The 22,309-nt window shown below is 35.2% G+C and overlaps 1 protein-coding gene across 4 annotated transcripts in view; it reads right to left on the reverse strand.

Annotated features, from left to right (window-relative positions):
- Positions 1-22,309, reverse strand: part of COL19A1 (collagen type XIX alpha 1 chain) — a 329,196-nt gene that overhangs the window by 131,199 nt on the left and 175,688 nt on the right. For all 4 annotated transcript variants that reach the window (XM_065543865.2, XM_005552609.5, XM_065543866.2 and 1 more), the window contains exon 15: positions 15,564-15,617. In XM_065543865.2, coding sequence (XP_065399937.1) covers positions 15,564-15,617 — 54 coding nt within the window. The remainder of the gene's footprint in view (positions 1-15,563; positions 15,618-22,309) is intronic.

Genomic DNA, 22,309 nt, shown 5'->3' on the forward strand with positions numbered 1-22,309 from the left:
GCCCTGCATATAGACTGCAGCAGAAATAGTCCAGGTGGCCAGGAATAAAACAGAACATACAGTGAAACATGTTACCCTTGTTTATATGGAATATGGCTGCCTGGGTTCTAAGTCCTGGTAACATATGTTGCATAGCTAAGAATTCATTGTATATTTTGCTGGTTAATTTTCAGAGTTGACCTGGCTAAGTGCACATTTCTCTTAATTATTACAAGGTTAAACTGTTTTAAAAAGCTTAACTAATCATACTTCAGTAAAAGGAATTCCTTCTGCTGGTGATAAAGTTTTTGTTGTTACAGTTTTAGCCTATATTTAGCCTATACTAAATCAGCATTTCTCTAATTCTGTGGGAAAGGACTGGTTTTTAAAATATCCTATCTGTCATGAATCAGTTCCTTTACAAAATATTACAAAGCTGAATTGCTAGAAAAAAATGAAATAAACACATATGAAGTATAAGTTCCAGGGTATATTACTGAATTCAACAAACAAAAAATGATACTTAAAAGATATAATTTTTAAAAATTAGGGAAAAATGAAAAAAATTACAAAACTGTACACATTATTTAAAGTGTTTATAAGGCACATAAAGATTCTCTATGGCACTCATTAACTTTTTGTCATTTTGTAATTGCAATGAAACAAAAAATCATGATTGAAATAGCGATTCCCCATACTAAGTACCCATATGCACTCTTTGAAGAAATAAACACTATTATATAGTTTTTAACGTAAACCATGATCCTGCTTTTTGCTTGTTAACATACCTACTTTAAGTTGAATTGACATTTCTTATAGGGCAGGGGTCCCCAACCCCCAGGCCCTAGGCTGATACAGGTCTGCGGCCTGTTAGGAACCGGGCTGCACAGCAGGAGGTGAGTGGCGGGCTCCTGTCTCCGCCACTCTGAGCTCTGCCTCCTGTCACATCAGTGGGGGCATTGGATTCTCACAGGAGTAGGAACCCTATTGTGAACCACACATGGCGAAGAATCTAGGCCTTACGCTCTTTATGAGAATCAAACTAGACCTGATGATTGAGGTGGAATAGTTTCATCTCGAAACCGCACCTTCAACCCCAGTTCTTGAACAATCTTCCACAAAACCCATCCCTGGTGCCAAAAAAGGTGGGGGACCATCGTTACAGAGGATAACTTTTATCTAAAGTGCTTCATTGGCTGGGCATGGTGGCTCACACCTGTAACCCCAGCACTTTGGGGGCCGAGGCAGGTGGACCACATGAGGTCAGGAGTTCGAGACCAGCCAGGCCAACACGGTGAAACCCATCTCTACTAAAAATAAAAAATTAGACTGGTGCGGTGGCACACACCTGTACTACCAGCTACTTGGGAGGCTGAGACAGGAGAATCGCTTGAACCCAGGAGGTGGAGGTTGCAGTGAGCCAAGATTGCACCACTGCACTCCAGCCTGGGCAAGACAGAGTAAGACTCCATCTCAGAAAAAAATTAATTAATTAAAAAAATTTAAAAAGTGCTTCACTGTTTTGTTTTAATGACATTAAGATAGAAATAATTTTAACAAAGATATGTTTAAGGAAATGGAAGAAGAGATTTTGAAGTAATTTTAGACTGTGAGAATATTATTTACAACTTTTATTTAAAAATGGAGCAAATGATGCTGTATTTTGAAAATTAATCTTCAATTCTTCATCAGTAGTCAGTTAAAGCAAATCACCCTATACATTATTTATTAAACAATCTCTCAATGAAATAAACAAATTCAACATTCTAGAATTCCTATATATGCATCTTCTTTTGATGGAAAATAAAATTTGAAATGTTCTATCAAAATTGTTAAATATTTGAAGATAACTTTTCACTGATGTAGAATATCAAGAACATCACTTGTTTCTTTGATAACTGTTGTAAAACTATGAGAATAATACTGTAACAATCTCTAGAAACTTTAGCGCTCACTCTTTTATTTTTTCCCACCATTGAAAAACATATTACATTCTTTCTTTGCATGGAAGTATTGATATTATTTAAAATACTGACGATAAAGCAAGTCTATAAAACTGTTCAAATTTTATTTTTAAAAAGGTAAGAATAAACCGGTTTCTTAACTTGCAGAAACAATGTATTCCATAATTCTAATATTTTTGATAAAATTTTTCTCAATAACCATCATACCTCAGCATGCAATAATAGTTGTGGTCACTTTCCATATTATCTCAAAATAAAATGATCTCCAATTTAACACATTAATCTTTACAAATTCACAATTTTTGCCATGTCATTAAGCCTATTGTTTAGTTCTGCTGACATTTCTTTGTTAGCAAGAATTTCTTAATGAAGGAAGCTATGTGTTGATTTACATTCTGGTACAAACTCTTTAATTTGTGTAACTGCTTCAGATTTTTTTTTTTATTTTCAAGGAAAGTCTACAAGACTTTCAAAGTCTGAACATGAACAGTAATAAAATCTGAGATAGTTTCATAGATTTGTTCATCTTTTTTTGTGTGTTAATGCTAGAAAATGTGCCTAGTTGTTGAAAATGATGTGGCAAAGAAAGAAAGCAAAATAAATGGTTGGTTTTTAAGAAATTCCATTATAAGTAATTAGATTTAAATGGAAAATAAGATAGAAAGTACTATGGAGGTGGGGCATGGGGAAGACAATTAGAAATATTTTAAGTCTTAAGAATAAAATATTAAAGATTAAAGCCCATCCTACTGAATGCTGTGGGGAATTCACCTATTCTATTTTTTTTGCTTTAGCTTTTCTGATACTAGAAATTATCTAATAAAAGTATATTAGACACACTCAGGTCATGCAATTTTGACAAAATTAAAAAGAAAGGGAATAGCGCACCATTTTCTATATTAAATTAGAAGCGTAACTTCTTTTGAATTCGTAATTCTTATGCCATCCTCATTTTACTTTGAAAAGGTCTTTATTTCTATGGCAACAGCTGCAAAGAAACACACCACATTCACTTGCATCAGCTCCGAGTGAAAAAGGTTTTAAAGCCCATAGTAAGTTACCAGTAGAGTATACAAAAATGTATCACCATAACCACAAGGACTTACTGATAAAAACACAGGCAGGACTCTTCATATGGTAAGACAGTCCCTTGACATTTCCTCGCTTGGAAACGATACTTAATTAGCATGCTTCAGAAATTTTATACCATTTGAGAAAAAATAAATGACAGTTTACAGAATGTGCACAGAGACATAAAACGTGAAAATTGCCAAAAGCAATAAAGATAAGAACGATTTAATTTTGACAATATTTTACCCTGACCTCATTTATATTATACCAATAAATCAAAGTTTTCCAAGGAGTTAGTACTGTGTTCTGACAAAATGAATTTGTGAAACAAAATAAATGAATTCAGACAAATGTCTGATAACAGAAATGCTCTTCTAAGATACCACTGGTAATTTACAAAGGAAAGGAGTCTTAGATAAAAGGGATAAAATGAAATGCCTACATTTCCCCCAGCAGCTTGAAAAACCTAGCAAAACTGAAATTGAACTGAAATTGCAATAACAGACTTTTTCTTATCCCAAGGCCTGCCCCTTTCACCATCGTTTAGTTTGACTTCCTCTACTTCTATATTTCTCTCTACTTTTTACCTAAGTTGGGCTTGCCGTTCATGAGGGAAGAAAGTAGTAGGTATATCTATCGGCCTGAAAACAATCTTGAGATTAATGCCTCTTATAAACAGCAAATGTTTTACTAAATCATATTTACACTAAAAAATTCTTTCTATATGAGAAGAATATGCATATGCAATGTGAATATGCAATAAGCCTTTATTTCTAGTTTGTTCCCAAAGTGAGTGTCCCTGCCCCTCCTTTCCTTTTCCTGTGTCCTCAAGGTAAAGATGCTGACCCATGTTTAGCATGTGCCTTCCCTTTTGGCCTCTTCTGGTATGTCTGGATTATTTATTATTGTTTGCTGTTGCTAGCATCTTCAGTTCCTCTATTTACAGACTTCTTTGCTTCAGTTTGTAAATATAGTTGAGTATTCATATACATTTATATACACTTATGAGAAAAAATAAACAAAGATGTTCCTTGACCTCTCCCAATGTAGTCTTATGCCAACTCTCTTTACACCTCAGCTTTTGAGAATAATAGTTCATAATCCCCCGACTTTCTCAATATCTACTACACTCTTGAGATCCGTGCAGTGTCACATCTGCCTTTGTGCAACACAGACACTCTAAGAAACTAGCCTCCTTCAAGATCACCAATGACTTTTCTCAGCCCCCATCTTCCCTGATACCTCTGAAGAATTTCCTGTCAGTTGGCAGTCGCCTCCCTTTCAAAACTTTCTTCTTATGCTCCCACTTTTCTATACTTTAAACTTTCTGGTTCATCTCTCTACCCCATTCCTATATATAGGTTTAGCCAAATGTCAAGGTTCTACTCTCAGTTCTTTTCCTTCTAGTGTCTCCCTTGCACACTGCCCGCTCACCCCACCATAGTGGCTTTAGTTATCGCCCTTAAACTGATGACTTGCTAACAGTAAACTTTGTTCTTCTACTCAGCTCACATCTTAAGGGGCTGGTGCACTTTTGATTGCAGATCCCTTCAGTAGCCCTAATGCTGTAGGCTTCAAACGGACTTATCTCTTCTAAAAGAATATTTTCTTCAAGTGTTTTCTACTTCATTTAAAGGCACTATCATCATATCAGAGTTGATACATCAGCAATCACTTCTGAAACTTAAGTCCTTTGCCTGGTCTATGTTCATTCAATCTCCTTGATGTCACTCCCATCAGCCATTTCACTGGTTTTTATAATCATGCTCTTTATTACTTATTGATTAGATGACAAGAATAGTTCTTTCTTTCTTTCTTTCTTTCTTTCTTTCTTTCTTTTTTTTTTTTTTTTTTTTTTTTTGACAGAGTCTCCTCTGTTGCCCACACTGGAGTACAGTGACACGATCTCAGCTCACTGCAGCCTCCGTCTCCTGGGATTAAGAGATTCTCCTGCCTCAGCCTCCCACATAGCTGGGATTACAGGTGCATGCCACCATGCCCAGCTAATTTTTGTATTTTTAGTAGACACAGGGTTTCACCATGTTGGCTAGGCTGGTCTTGAACTCCTGACCTCAACTGATCTGCCCGCCTCGGCCTCCCAAAGTGCTGGGATTACAGGTGTGAGCCACTGAGCCCGGCCTATGAGGTTAATATTATCAACATTCTTTTAAAAATAATGTCTTCACTTTCACTCAAACTCCACCAAGGATTCGGTGTTAGTGATGTTAAGGATTGTGTTTTATTTCACCTCTGTACAGGTGCAGTTGGTGCCAGGCTTGGTTGGGCTCAGTTGCCATGGGGTTGGCTGTTACTAGCTTCTATCTGCACCCTTTCCTGGAGAGTTACCTTAGACTACAGGAGCTACCTGGCCTGGAGATACTGGGAAGTTACTGCCATCTCCCCACCCTGTGAGGGCAAGCCTCGCGCCTTGCTTCAAGGCAGGAGAAATTTTATGGTGCTCCAGAGTGTCTTGTGAGATCAGGGGGAGACTTGATGCTCCTGAAACCATATTTTGCCTGCATTCTTGTCTTCTCTTGTCTGCTTCCCTCGCTCTCTTACAGGTTTCTTCTGTAAATCGCTTATACAAGGATCCCATTTTAGACTCTCCTTTTAGGGAAAACTGACTTAAGCCAACTTCCACAGTATTTCACACAAAACAGGCACTCAAATGTTTCTTGAGTAAATAAATAGGCCCTCAGGTCTCTCAGAGAGGCTTTTTGTTCAAATGTAGTTGCCTCACTCAATACAGGTGTTTTTGCTTATTTCCTTCTTTTCCCTACTCTCTATTCATATGCTCTTGTCTTTTCCTCTCAGTGTACAGATTTTGATTTGATTGCATTTATAAGACCCTCAAATACTTTAAAAGACAAATAAACTATAAACATGATTTAATAAATGCCTAAAGGTATGGAAATGCTTCTGCAAAAGATTTGGAAGACTGCATAAAACATGTGGCCAATGGAGAGTGTGAAGCAATGGCCTTCAATATGGCAGAACAACAGGTGTAGATTTTTTCCAATGATATCTTGCTCTTTTCATTGTATTTTCTAAGATTGCTTTTCTTAAAGTGGTATTATTATTGAATAAAAATATTGAATGCACATAAATTATTTGTTTATATTATTGAATTTTATGTGCATTCAAGGTATTAAATATACTTGTAGATACTCTGCAGTCATCTTTCTCACGGTTGCATAGACACATTTTTAACATCTCTCACATAAGAAATACAAGCAACAATTCTTTCTAGTGTTCAAGAAGTGCATTGTCTGGTGATTTGAGAGCCACAAATGACACCATAATACAGTGGTCACAACATACATTGTATACTGTTGTGAATTTTAAAAACACAATGGATAACACTTACATACATGTACATACATATATGTATATGTTTGTGTTGGACATATTAAAATGTCAAATAAATATCAAATTGATCTACAATAATTTGTAAAAAAAATCCAAGTAAAAGTGTACTGGTTTTGAGGAAAATGAGAAAAAGTAGTTTCTAAGGTATTTCTGAAGAATTCTAGAGCGACTCTCAATACTACTATGCCAAGAAATTTAGAATTTTTTTAATAATAATCTACATACATCATATGTATGTATTTTTTTAATAATCTACATACATCATATAAAAGGGAAATTTTCAACTTTTTAAAGAATTATGGCATCACATTTACTTTGCAATAGCTTCTCTCTTGATAATTAAAATATAATGTATAAGAAAAACAAAAGTGCTATAAAATTAAAGTTGCTTTGAGAATTATGTGCCATTACCTAAGGTAACTCAAAATACTATAGAGTTTTACAAGGTTGAGGGCTTGATTATTTATTGGAAACATAATTTGCTGGCTTTCAAAGTCATTAGGCCATAAAAATGTTTCATACTCCAAATGTTTTGCATTTCTGAAAACTTATCTGTTTATATTTTCCAAATTGATTAATAACTTGTGATTAATTCTTGGTTTGGCAGCCACCCACACATATATTCACTCCATCCCAAATGGATAAATAACGTTCTACTTGACATTTCCAATGGTAAACGTATGAAATAGTTACTAACGTGTTCAGTGTAATGTTCTGAATAAAGATCCTGATGCAGGTGTATTAGCATATTGCCACTTTGGCAGAATGTGCCTTCTCCTTTTCCTTTCTCTTTAAGTGTTTCTGTGGCTAAGTAGGTAATATTTATAAGACTTCTTCAGAGAACACCTGTCACCAGAGTACATTTAAAGTGCTTCTGGTTTAATCCCATAATACACCTGAGGGCTAAGTTATGATAAAACAGATAAATTTAGACTAGAGTCTTGAGTGATTTGGTTGAAGTCACAAATTAATCCAATTGCTTTCCTGAAAAAAAAGAGCAGTTCTGACTCTCCCCCTGGTCCATCACTGGCCAGGCATTGCTGGTTCCCATCTGTTGGTGCAGGTTATAGGGACAGAATGTGTGTTCATCACAATGTGTGGAGACCACAAAAGGATCAGCTGTAGATACCTGTATTTGTCCCTTCTAGTGTGTGGCTTTAATTAGAAAAATTTAGTTAGTGATTTTTAAGTAACTTTTTTAAAAGTTAGTGATTTGGTTAAATTCTCAATATTCTCTATTTTAAAAATATGCAAATCTGGGTTTCTGTGTGATGCCACACAATAGACAATGGGTGTATGTTATGTGGAACAGTTAGAATAAATAGTCCTGCAGCCTTGGAGAATTGCCAATGTTTCCTGGGTCTCTGTTTTCTTATTTGGTGGGCTGGAATGATGCTCTAGTATCCCTTTAGCTCTAAAATGTGATGATTTGATGTTCCTGAAATGGGTCCACCCCCACCTCTCCAGGCTTATCTCTCTGAAGCTCTTAGTCACTTGGCCTCAGGGGCTGAATGTCTCCAGTTTGAAGGAGTCCCCATTACATGATATGCCTCTTCTGCATCAGAGAACAGCTCTTGGGTCTATTCACATAAATAAATAAACCATTCAGACTCAGGGTCCTATTTGAACATACAAAACCTTTTTTCTTTACTAATCTATATAAAAGAGAAAACTTACTATGTTATTTTGTTACAATACATATAATGTCATTCAGCTCTTCATTTAAGTGAATGTTAAGGACCTCAGCTCATTGTTGCTTTACTATCGATATAAGTATTATTGGAACAAAATCATTGCTTACAGTATATTTTCTGATTGACAGCCTTTCCACGGCATTTTGTCTCCTCTACCTCAAGTGCACTGCAGAGACCACCAGTTAGAGTGAAATTTACCACAAGGAGACACAGGCACATTGTCAGTAACTAGCTGTGCTATTTAACTTTATCTAAGGGATGGCCTGTGCTCACAAAGTCTGGGCTACATCTCTTGTTCACCTGATTTTAATTAGCCTGAGCTAGAAGTTGTTTCCCAGCATCTTGTTCCTTGATTTATCTTTCCCACCAGTAAGAGAATATGAGGCAAAAGTAAAGGATTATCCTTGCTATACAACTACACCCTTGAGGGCATTTGTTTGACATGAACATATATTAGCCTTTTCCCTTTTGTCCTGTCTTACTACATTGCTTCAGTAACTATATTCGGTAACTATATTTGATCCAATTTTAGGAGACATCAAGCACCTGAAGTGCATTATGGAGCTCTGCAAACAGAGATGCAGGGATAAACACAGATTTGCTTATTTTTATCCACTGAGTTTCACATTTGGTTTTGTAAATTCCAACAAAGTGTTGGAGAAAGCTCTGCAACTGCTGCTTGGGACCTGAACAGGGTACCCAATTTCTCAGTTATCGTCTAGAAATGTCAGGCAGAATTAAGGATGGTATCTCTTGTAAACTCCCAAGATAATACTCATGGAGACATTCTGAAGAAATGCCATAGCAAGTAAACAAAATAAAATGTTATCTGTAAGCCAAGAATTTTCTAACAAGCAATAAGCATGAACCAACAGTTGTAGAATACAGAACATTTAAAGTGTTATTTTTACGGTATATGTTTACATTTATTGATGAATCCAAGCAAAAAAAGATGCTTTTTTTTCTATCTATGACCAGAGTTAAAACTATTATTTAAAGTAATTTTTGACCTTTTCTTGCTAGTAATACAAATTCCTGGTAGAAGGACACCAGTCATAGTTTTAGTGAGAGCAGAATTATGAAACACTCGTTGTGCATTTTAAAGGTCATTGTCAGTTTTGACACATAAAGATAAGAAGACAATCATATCGCCTGTGAAACTAACAAAAGTACTTCCCATAAATTCATAATTATCCATTCTTTTCTCTATAAGACTCCTCTCTAAAATTCAAGCCTGTGTAAGGATTTGCAACTGCAGACAATTGTTAGTGGTTTCTACCAGGCCCTGAAATCATTTCATTGGAACAATTGGATCATTTTGTAGCTGTGAAGTTGGTACCTTGGAATAAGCTATCTTAAAGTAAGAAGAATACTCTTTTTTTTTTTTTTTTTTTTTTTTTTTTTTGAGGTAGAGTCTTGCTCTGTCACCCAGGCTGGAGTACGGTGGCACAATCTCGGCTCACTGCAACTTCCGCCTCCTCAGTTCAAGTGAGTCTCCTGCCTCAGTTTCCCAAGTAGCTGGGACTACAGGCGCCCACCACCATGTCCGGCTAATTTTTGTATTTTTAGTAGAGATGGGGTTTCACCATGTTGGCCAGGCTGGTTTTGGTCTTCTGATCTGAAGTGATCTGCCTGCCTCAGCCTTCCAAAGTGCTGGGATTACAGACATGAGCCACCATGCCCAATGAAACACTATTATTATTATTTTTTACTATACTGTGAGGCAGGTCTGACCTGCATTACTGTCTTGCTGTGTTCTACAAAGTTTTCATAGAGCATGGCTAGACTACAGGGGCATAATTTCACTTGAAAAATATTCTAAGCCTCATAAAAACAAATAAGCTTAAGGAAAATTTTGCTTAGGTGAGTCCTGTTGTATGTGTTGATTTCATAGAAGCAGTGACTTTGATGTCCTTTTACCTAATGAGATCAATACACTCCAGTACTTATTAAAAACATAATTCACTACTTCTGTTTTCTTAGGTAAAGTATATCAACCAGTTCAGAACGAAACCAAAAGAAAAATCAAGTGTAAATTTTACATGAAAGTCCTGGTAAATTTATACATGATCAGCAGAATTTGTCCCTCGAACAAATTTTGAGGTCTCAGCTACTCCACAATGATGACACCAATCTTCATCTCCTTCTTTAAGGAAAAGGCAATAGTCTACTCTACCTTGCAGACATTTTTACGTACTTAATTTTATTATCAAGTTAGATCAACACTGGGCCTCAAGCTTCTGGGGCATTATAAAATGGGCATGGACATCTAAATAAAGTAAGATTCAGGTAAAATTTAAATAAAATAGATTCAACAGAGTAGTAGCAAAAAAAGTCATTTTATCTTAAATATTTTTTCTTGATCAATTAGACATTCTCCTTAATCAAGTACTAATATTCTGAATCTGTATACCTGCATTCCCTTCTATAAACATCTTGAGATCACTAGGCTAGGGATGAGAATGATGACTGCAGCTAACACCGACATGGCCTACACCTCATCACAGCCCTGTGGGGTAGGCGTTATTATCATCTCCATTTTCTAAAGGAGGCAAGTGAGGTGCAGAGTGGCTGAGGAATTCACACAAGATCACACAGCTAATAAGCAGTAAAGCTGGGGTTTAAATTCAGGCAATCTGGGCCAGGTGCTGTGTGACTCACGCCTGCGAACCCAGCATTTTGGTAGTCTAAGGAGGATGGATCACCTTAGGTCAGGAGTTTGAGACCAGCCTGACCAGCGTGGTGAAATCCATCTCTACTAAAAACACAAAAATTCGCCGAGCATGGTGGTGCATGTCTGTAATCCCACTTAGGAGGCTGAGGCAGGAGAATCACTTGAACCCGGGAGGTGGAGGTTGTAGTGAGTCGAGATTGCACCACTGCATTCCAGCCTGGGCAACAAGAGCAAAACTCTGTCTCAATAATAAATAAATAAATAAATAAATAAATAAATAAATAAATAAAATCCAGGCAATCTGGCTCCAAAGTCTGTGGTGCAACCTGTATGCTAAATTCCAAGTTGCTTGCACCTTAAGATGTAAGTAGACATGCTGCTTGCCCTGCCCTCCTGTACTTTTGTAGGCTCCCAGCTCATGGAGGATATGTGACCCAGCCCCTTTGCCATCAAGTGTGAGCTGGTGCAAAGAAACACATCTTGATGGGGGCAGGGGTGGGTAGGCAGATGTTCTCTGTGCTGTTTAGAATGCAGGGAATCCTGACTCCAGACACAGCTTCAAAGCCAGCTTGGAGCAAGCATTTCAAGGGAAAGTAAAACCTGCACAAAAATGTTGCAAGGAGGCAATCAAGAGGATAGTTGCCCAGAGAGGGTAAAAAGGACAGGCACAGGCAGAGAGGATAAACTGAGAGCAAGACAGGCAGGATAGAGGGGTACGTTACAGGGAATTTAAAACATAAAGTTTCTGCTCAGGATCAAAATTAGGATCGAGCAACAGAGTGCAAGAGTGAGGCATCATCTTGGTCCAACCACACAAACTTCTGTTTGGGGCAATAACTAGTTGATTCACCAGTAAATGTTTTTTTTTTCAGAGAACTAGAGGAACTTCTTTTAAAAAGACCAGGGTAGCTTCACGCTAACCTTGAGATTATCCAGACATGCATTTAATGTGACTAAAAAATGAAAATTGAAGGTTACGTAAAAACAATTATTGTTTTCCTTATTTTTGGGGAGGGTCTGTTAGGCACATTAAGAAATCCTACAAGTAAACTACACCTTAAAGGGAATTTTTATAATGCCAGTTCTTTTGCAATGTTTCTTGTTAACATCCATGAACATGCTCTGCTACCTGAAATATTCCACTTTTCATGAAGATACTTCTCTGGATTTCCACCCAGTTCCTGTCCTTTCCTCTCCACCACATTCTCCATTGTTTGCCTCTCCTTCCTCACAACTCATGCCCTAATTTCCTACATTTTCCTGAGATTTTTGTTTCCAGTGCCCTGCTCACTACTCAACTGAACTTCTCTCCACTGGCACCAATTTCAGCCACTTCTCTTATCCAGCATCACTCCACTTACACTGTTCCAAATTTTAATTCTGCTGAACCCTTCATGAATCTAGAACCACTCTTCTGTTGACTTCTTGGTCCTGTAGTGGCCAGGTTCTCCCAGCCTTTTTCCGCCTCATGATGGATTAAACCCCCTCTTAACTTCCAGGAAGGTCCCCCACACCTGACGCCATTCTCTTCTCCCTCATTGTGATCTGAAATATTCTCACCTGTAGCTTAGGGGAAATATTCAACATTCATTGAATTCTAAAATCTGTGTGAATCCATAAAGGATGTAAGACTAAAAAATATGTCAACCCAACATTTTGCTTGCAGGGCTTCAAGAAGATAAAGTAAATAAATAAATAATGGCATATAAAAGATCCAAAAAAGGAAAATCAGGAAGTTGAGAAATAAAAGAACCCATAAATTTCAGATACCTATTGTCACAGAACATTGTTAAGGTTAAGAATAGCTTTTAAGTATAAGAAGTCCATTACTTCTACATTTTATTAAATGAACACTTTATAAACTAAGATTTAGCAGCTTAAAGGATAATTTAAAAAATCAAATCAACTAATCAAAATTTCAAACAGAACTTTAGCGTGGTACTTGCAAAAAGATAGTGTTGCTATATGCTTATAGGAAACTACACATAGAGTTAAAGAGAAAAAGAAAAAGAATTCATCAATCAGAATCCTATGTCTTTAATAATAATAATAGCAATATTAACATGTTTCTATAATGTTTGATAATTTTCAAAGCATGTTTAAATGTGACACTCATGTTTGAAACTTACCATAATTGTGAGATATTGGTGGAGTAGTAGTTACTACCTATTTAATCATTGAGGAAAATCAACAAGTAATGATTTGTTTAAAATTAAATGTTCTGCTTTCATTAAAGTCATTATGTCTAGGAATGAAGTGCATAAAACTTCACATATTTTATGTTTCATTTAAATAGACTTAATGACAGTCAATACCTTCTTGGTCAAACACTCATAAACAAAAAACAAGAGTTTTTTTTAACACTGGGTAAATAAAAAATGATTTTAAATTCCTAGATTTTTCTCACTATTGTTTTCTACTTCAAACTTTAGTGAAATAGAAAAATTACTGGTCTTAGCTTTCAGAATGTGCATCTGTATGTATACACATATATGTATATACACAGGCATACATGTACAAGTACATTTATATGTCCGAAACGGCTGAGTACTCCTTAACTATTGAGGTGAGAAGAAATGTTGGTGCTCAGGTGGACCTAAATGTAAATATGTAAGAATGCTCATTTTTAAAATTCATTTGCTTCCCATTCAAGTAGCTTATAAAGTAGAATAAATCACTGAGCATTTACGGATATAATCCACATGCATATAATCATTTGTAAATGTGGATAATGTCAATAATACCTGCTCTAGCTACTTCTTTTGATACATAGGGTGTTTATGAAAGAGCAGTAGCAATAATGACAAACTATGCCTAAAAGTGTCTATAAGTTCTATTACATTCTTTAGTTTCTGACATTATGTTACTCTTGATAGAAGGTAAAATAAAAGTAATATAAAATTATCTGGACTATACACATTTATAAATGGAGTAGATTAAATAAAATAGTGATTGAACTTTACAGTTTAACTAATTTCCTTCATTACTATCATGGAAAATACATGTTTAATTTATTCTTTAATCTACTTTCTTATAAAATGCAAGCTTTGATAGGGTACAATTTTAATTTGAAGCATTATTATTTTTAAAAAGCCTCATTTAAATATTTTTTCAGTTCAGCTAGTATCTAACAAGTCTGTCATAATTATCTTACAAACCAAATCAAGAAATGTGGGTGGGAAGGTGGTAGGGTTCAAATACATTTGTACATGATTTGATTGCCAGACTGCAAGGACATCAATGGTGGGAAAGATGGTAGCTTAGGCTGGTGTTACACAGGGTTGTCAGGCCATGTTCTGTTCAGGATTGATTAACGATTTGAATGAAGACAGAAGGTAGGCTTATCAGATTTTAAAGCAGCATAAAGCTGAGAGATATTTCACTGGAAAACAGGATTCAAATCATTTTTTCAAAGCAAAAAGCCCCCAAAGAACAGGATGCTACTAGGGATTAAAATCAAGAAAGATGAAATTTAACAAGGATCAGTTCCTATTCTGTGATTCAAAAAGGCAACTGTACAACAATAGGCTGGGTAAATACCTGACTTAACAGCTTTCATTACAATGAAAAGGTAGAAGCATTTAATTGACCACATGTCAGTACAAGTCAAAAGTACAATACTAGACAAAGAAGCATTGGCTCAACCTTAGGCCATAACAGAAGCACATTGTCTGCGGTATGGGGTGTACTTGCCTCATTTTACTGTGCCCTAAGTAAAACCACATGTATCCAGTCCTGTTCTTGACACCTCTGGAAAGCCAATGAGTGTTTTCTGGCAAAGATTATTGGCATGTTGGAGAGTCCAGAATCCATATGATAAGAGAACAAGTTAAGAGAATTGGGATTTTATTAACTTGATAAAAGGTAAATCTTGGTACAATACACCACTGACCCTCAAATATGTGAAGGACTATAATGTAGTTGGGGAAAGAGACTTATTTTACAGAAGGCAGAACTGGGAATAATAAATGAGAATGTCTAAGAAACATATTTGGGGTTAATAATAAAAGAGAATGTGGGACTAGAGTCAGAAGCTCAAGTTTAGGCAAATCATCTAAACTCTCTAAGTCATGGAATGTTCATCAACAAGGGAACAGAAGTTGACAGAACCTGTGCTATTTAGTACAAAGACTGCCATAAATAAGCATATGAGAAAGGACACACAAGATTTTTTGAGACTTTAAAATGATTTGAAAATGATAATAACAACAGTAAACTACAAGAATCGGGCCCACTGTTCATATGAAGCTGACCAGTTGTCATAACACTGCAGGGCTTCCTTTTACTGGGGAATAATGAAATTGAACTGGACTAGAAACAGGAGGTTATTGCTCTACTACCAATTCCAACAACAATTTATTTGCTACTATTTTGTCTCAGTTAAAGGCAATAAATGGCAATGAAAGGAGAGTTATGAAAAGCCAGTAAAGTCAATAATTTAATTTGGATAAAGAATGTAGTTAACATTCACAACCTTTATGGAATTAATAAAGAGCCTGGACCTCCACAAAGATACTCATCAACTTAATTCAAAAACTAAAAATATGACCTAAGTGCTGTAGATCAAATTAGGGCTAATTCATTTTATTCAAACAATACCTCTACACTTGTGCTGCCAATCTTGAGAAACATAGAATTTTCTGAATTGCAAAACCTCTGTCAAAATCTCAAATCTCAAATTTCAGCCTTTGGATAGTTGATACTCTCCATATGTCCATCTGCTTGCTATGTTTCCGTTTCATTTTCATTAGTGTTCTGAAATAAGTAGCCCCTGAGTTAGTAATGCCTACCAGTTGTTCCAAGTTTACTTACCCTCTGACCCTCTTTTCCAGGTGGACCTTGGGGGCCTTGTATCCCCAGGGAACCCTATCAGGAAAAAGAGACACATGTTAATAGACTGTTTCAAGTACACCTGCCCCACAAAGAATGTTGTGAAAATTAATAATTATTGTGTTTATTAAAACAAACTTTTAAAGTAATTTGAGCTCTTTCAAGGTTGAACTATATAATGTATTAATGACGAATTGCCCTTCTTTGACTGGTTTATCTTTGTAGCTAACTCCAGAAAGGAAAAAAGGCAGTCCCGCACCAGGTGTGAGACCAAATGTTCACTGCCAGTGAAGAATCCCATATGATTGGAACCATGTTACAACAAACCACCGTAAATAAGTGGTAACAATATTTCCAAGCAGAAAAAAATACCTCTTTATACATTTAAACTCTATAAATAAAACTACATTTTTGGTTGAGAGTAGCTTTGTAAGTATATTCTAAGGAAATGCATGATTATGGTGTTGGCTTCAAACATGTGTCTACTCATAACATTGAACTTTTAATATTAAAAATATTATTTACTGCTTTCTCATAATAATATAAAGTGGTAGGGAAAATAAACATTCTTTTTTTTCAGATCATAACAAAGTCTTAGGAAATCCCAGGTATTAATCTGGAAGTCAAGTCTTCTGATTCTTATTTTAGACAGAAATTCTTACTCCACATGAAATTAAAAATGATGATATTGCCATTTAAAAAGAATTTCAGCAGTTATGACTACTTCTTTCCTGTTGCTTCTTTCTTCCCTAATCAACCATTAAATGTGATAGATTTTAGTCTTATTTTCTTCTCAGTCCACATTCTCTCACATTGATCTCATACATCTGTGGGTGTTGGATTTTCTAGACCAGCAATGCCCAGATCTACAACTCCAGTTTATCTCTGAGCTGCATTCAGACCACTACCTGCCTGATGGAACTGCTGCTACCTCACAGGCATCCACAGTTTACCTCATCAAATGCTGAACTCAGGATCCTCCCTCCAAAACTGGATCCTCTTCCACCATGCCCCAAATCAATAAAATCCATACCACACTCTCTTCATGCTCATGCCAGAAATCTAGAACTCATTCTCCACACTCAACTCTCTCAAACTTCTCTCTCACATACAGTTACCAAATCTTGTTGACTTTATCTCCAAGACAGGTTTGGATTCATCCATTTGTCTCCACTCCTACTGCTCCCGTGTTCTTGCTTATCTGTAAGAGTTTCCTAGTTGATTCCACACACTGCTCCCTCCATTCACATCACAGCCAAACTGATCCTAAGAAAATCAGGCTTGATCTTCCCTGATTTGCCACTTGGAGACAATGCCTTATTTCAGTCTCACAGTGTCTTGCACTTGCACTTTTTCTTTAAAATACTTACCACTAATTCATTTAAGTGATTATTCATGTAATGATTTGTTTCTTTCACCAGGCTCTAATCTATAATAGAATCTATATCTTATTCATCATGGTATGTGCCTGTTAATGGCCAAATGACAATTCACATTGGGGAACTCATCCACTCTAATGAAAGTTTTTGGGTAAAGGCAGTAATTTTCAAAAAGTTTTCCAAATATTTATGATTAACCCATCATCTATTAAATGCCTTAAATGGTTTGAAATAAATGAAAAATCGGATAATACAAATGCAAATAAATGTAAATTTATTCCCCCTTATTCCAGAAGAAATTCTTGTGTTATCTAATTTTAAAATAATTAAGATTTATTTTTATAATATGACCTTTTTCTAAAAAGTGATGGCTATGTTGAAACTAAAATGCCAGATGTACTCATCATGATCCATAGTTACTTATTATGTATATATTCATTTTTAATTTTTTTCATACAAACTAAATTTTCATGAATGTCATACATGCTTAATTTCACCATCTAATTTTATTTTGGATAAAAAAGTGATATATGTATTTTAATTTTTCAATCAGATGGCTTTCATTTGATTAATATTCTCAGAGTTCAGTATAAATTATTGTAACTGTATTTTTTAAAGTGTTAGTACAAAAAATTCTGCATATGTCGTCAGTTCTCACAGTTCCTCCAAATCTTTCTTACTCCTTCTCCACAATAGTTGAATGAAATGTATGTATTTATCACTCTCATTTCTTTTATCTACTTTGGGAGCAATTTAATGTTACAGGGGCATATGGAGCCTATGTTTTATTGATTTAGGAAAGAAAAAAAAAACAAGGGAAAAGAAGTAATCAGTTCCCTTTGTAGTTAAAAACAAAAAAAAACAACAAAACCTGCCAAATGATATATAATCAAGTAATGTTGGATAATTAGGCCAAGTTTAAAATGGCAAATTCCTAGTGTTTATAAAATCACTAGGAAAATCAAATTTTGAAATTCAAATATACCAAGTATTACTTATAACATAATTACAGAGCGTTGTGTCTTTTTTTATAAGACTGACATGATCTTGGCTCTAGATTACACCCTTCTCTCCCACCCTTAGGACAACTATTATCATTTCATGAATAGTCAAACTAATATATAACATTTTTTATATTCATCCAAATGTTGACAGCTCATTCAGTGTTTATTTAAACATGAATTACTAAAACATACACACATCAGGGAGTACACTTAATTCTGAGACACATATAATCAAAAATCTACTCCCTTTACTATTTAAAGAAGTTATGTAGCAAAGTCTACCTAATGCAAAACTGTAACATTTGATTTGGAATGTATTTAACAAACTCAAAAAATATTTATGATAATCTTTTGTATGTGAGACTCAAGTAGTCAGATATGGCACCAACTCACATACATAAACCACTTAAGGGCCTACTAGATGTTATCATGACTCTGATCTCCTCCTCCTCACTTTTGTTAAGTCAAGGATCCAGCTAGGGGTTTGATAAAAATTGAGGAAATTCTTTTTTAATCCTTGATGAATCATTAACTATTTGAATGATCCAAGACCAATTTGTAATTCTAGCCATGTTCTCCTAATCTTCAGAATAGTTTTGAGCACAGTATTCAACATTAGTTGAAATTGACAAAGCAAAAATAATTTTAATATTGTCATTAGTAAAACACAGATCAATCAACGGTAGAAAAATAATTTCTATTCGCAAACTAACAAATTAAAATTCTGGCAGGATTATTTATAATGATCCAGGACACTGTTCCTCCCATTTAGTAAAGTCAAACAGTGGATTTATCTATCACTTAGTATGAAAATTACAGACATACTTAACCTCCAGTTTACCTAAATTGAACTTGGATAGAGCTCAGCATTTGTCTCAGAATCCCTCCCACAATTCTTCCTTATTCTGGCTTTGTAAAGGTCATTATGTGTGTGCTTCATTTATCCTTTTAGTTGACCATGAGCTCTAGAGCATTGGTCCCCAATCTTTTCAGCACCAAGGACAAGTTTTGTGGAAGACAATTTTTCCATGAACCCTGATGGGGGCATAGTTTCAGGATGAGTCAAGCACATTACATTTTTTTGTGTGTACTTTATTTCTATTATTACTATTACACTGTAATATATAATGAAATAATTATACATTCACCATAATGTAGAATCCGTGAGAGCCCTGAGATTGTTTTCCTGCAACTAGACGGTCCCTTCTATGGGTGATGGGAGACAGTGACAGATCATCAGGCATTAGATTCTCATAAGAAGCACGCAACCTAGATCCCTCACGTGCACAGTTCACAATAGGGTTCATGCTCCTGTGAGAATCTAATGCAGCCACTGATCTGACAGGAGGTGGAGCTCAGGCAGTAACGTGAGCAATGGGGAGTGGCTGTAGATACAGATGAAGCTTGCTAGCCTGTCCACCACTCACCTCCTGCTATGTAGTCCAGTTCCTAACAGGCCACGAACTGGTACTAGTCCTTGTCCTGGGGGTTGGAGACCCCTGCTCTAGAGGGTAGAGGCTCATTTCTTTCTATCCTCTGCAACACTTACAGAAGGAACTCAATAAACATTTGGCATATTGTAAAGAAGAAAACACCAAGTTAGAACAATACTGAGTGTTGGTGTTGGAGAACTGACTTCTGCTCTTTATATAATCATTTTTATTTTCAAAACTTGAACTTAAATACCACATTGGAGAACTTTCAATCTTGTCTGTATTCCTCAGTCTGAAGTGATCATTCTATTCTCTGATGTCTATGAGTAACACTGCCTTATAGTTCATTTACAAACTAATCATTTACCACTGTAACAGCATCTCTGTTGTGGAACTTATTCCAATTTTTGATCAAAACCTGATGTTTACAGATTTATATAATTTGTCCAGTTAAAGAATCATATTCTTAATTATTATCTTTGTACACACAGCACATTTGCATAACCTGTGGATTTTTTTCTTCTTCGATTTAATTCGCTGAAGAAAAATGCCTATCAATGTTTTCCACTTTTTAATCTACTTAGTTGGCTACAAAAATAACTGTAAATTGAGTTATTTCTAAAACTTTGCACACATACAGATTTATCACTTTTCTGAAAGAGACATTTGAGATTGGCTTTAGCATTTTCACGATGTAAACATCTGCATAGGTCTACATAGGTATTCATTTTCCTTTTAACACAATTCTGGGCATTAAAAATATTGACAAAGAATGGAATTCATAAGGCTGTTACCTCTTTTGGCTAAGATAAAAATAAGCAAAAAATAGTCCAAGCCAGCTAACCATTTTAAGTTCCAGTGGATAGCTATTCCAATGTGTTACATCTCACACAGCTCTCCGGACAATCTGCTGATTATTTAAGACAAGCTAGAGTTTATCATCATGGAAGCCCATGTAAATATTTAACTGAGAAATTACTTAGAATTAACTGGTTCCGAACAGAAGTTTGAAGTGTTTAACAAATATAGCAGATGTTTCGTAGAGTTAATAGGGTAGATTAATTACGTATGAACACATTTTCATTTGTGAAAAGAGGCAAGATACATTTATAGCTTCTCAATCAAGAAAAGGAGCTGAAGTGAAAAAGGAAAGTTTCATTTTAAAGTATTACGTGCACTCCCTTGCCAGGAATGTTGCAGTGCATATGATACCTAATACCCACTTCAACAAAAATGTTATGCAAGTGTATTTTAAGTGTTATGATTACTACTTTAGAATATGCTTCATAAACTTGAAACATAAGATTAAGCAGAATCTGCATAAATTCTAAACGACTACTAGAGGATTTTCTGTGTTTCAAATAGAATGTATGAAATTAAAATGGAAAACAGAATATATCTGTTTTTACAGAAAATTTTGTGCCTTTAACATGGGAATAACAGGAATAAAGTTTTAAGTTGGAGACATTGGAATGAAATTTTGTTTTACATGTGTACTTTTTTCTCTTGAAAATGAATTGTTCTAGGACACGAAATGAGTTTTATAAAAGAAAAAATGCAAATAAGTAAAAATATAATATATAGTCCAGTCTCAAGAAGTAATTTTTCTTTTTTTTTAATTTTAACTTTCCTCATGTCTCTATTAGTGCCATAATTTTTTTAACCTCTAGAGCAGCCAGAAAGGAAGTGACTTACATTAGTTCTGAGAAGTGGAATTTAAGAATGTTTGTGTTAATAAATTAAAGGGTGACCAGCTTTATGTTATTTCATCCAATTATGATAAGAAAAAAATTTTCCTGAGGGTGCATAAGTGTTTAGAAAAGGAATTCTATGTTTATATAAAAGCCTATCTTTTTATCAAAATCAGTAGTCAGTGTGTGCTAGGAAATAGATATCTGTGAAACAAGGAACACTAGTGTCTCTTCCACACACTAATAAAGGCCTTGACAAACCTCCCCAGAAGCACTGATAAGAGAGAATAGGAAGAGCTGTGCTAGAAAGAAAATCTCGTGAAATATTAGGGTGGACAAGAATGATTCAATCATTACCAATTGTAGTAAACCAGTTCTCTAATTGGGTGGACAATTTTATCCTGCCTTCAAAAATACAAAAATTAAGGGTTACACATAGTGCTTTTAAAACTTAACAATTTCATATGGAGCCCTGGAATCATTCAGACATGGGACACAATGAAATATGATCATTCCATGTGGTTGCAGGAATATATTTTAATTATAATCTCTTCCCATGTTTTTTGAACTCAGAAAACTTATCTTTTTATTATATAGATCCTGAAATAACTCGTTCTCTGTCACTATTGATTAAGCCAATAAAGCTAAAAACATTTTGAATTGAATAATAGAACATAGAGTCTGTGAATCTGGAATGATGTTGTGATATCTGTACTTCTCATAAACGTTCCTCTAAAAATAATTGTTGCTCCTATTATGAGACTTTCCATTTTTTAAGTTGTGTATGTCCTCACTTGCCATGCTGCATATTATCCAGCAGTGTGCCTTGCAGTTAGTAGGTGTCGAATGGATGACTGACTGCTAAGATTCTGATTCTTTGCACTTCTCTTGGTACTTCTGCAGCAGTTAGAATATTAACTGCTATAGCTATGGAAAATCTAATTTAGATAATTATCTTCTTCATCTACAAATCCCACTTGATACCAAATAATCCAAGTTATTTTTACTTCTTATGTGGCAGTATTGCAAAATAGATGCTATGCTTACATTTGGAGGAGTTTGCCCTTCATTAAAAGAAGACATATAACCTGCGTTCCTTAATGTATCTCACATTGATTAGGATTAAATTCTTACTTTCTGAAAAAACAACATGAACAGAAGAGATTAATGTATCTATACAAACCATTAATTAATAAAAAATAGAACCAATCAAGTTATTTA

The sequence above is a fragment of the Macaca fascicularis genome, chromosome 4 (assembly GCF_037993035.2).
Source record: "Macaca fascicularis isolate 582-1 chromosome 4, T2T-MFA8v1.1".
NCBI lineage: Eukaryota > Metazoa > Chordata > Mammalia > Primates > Cercopithecidae > Macaca > Macaca fascicularis.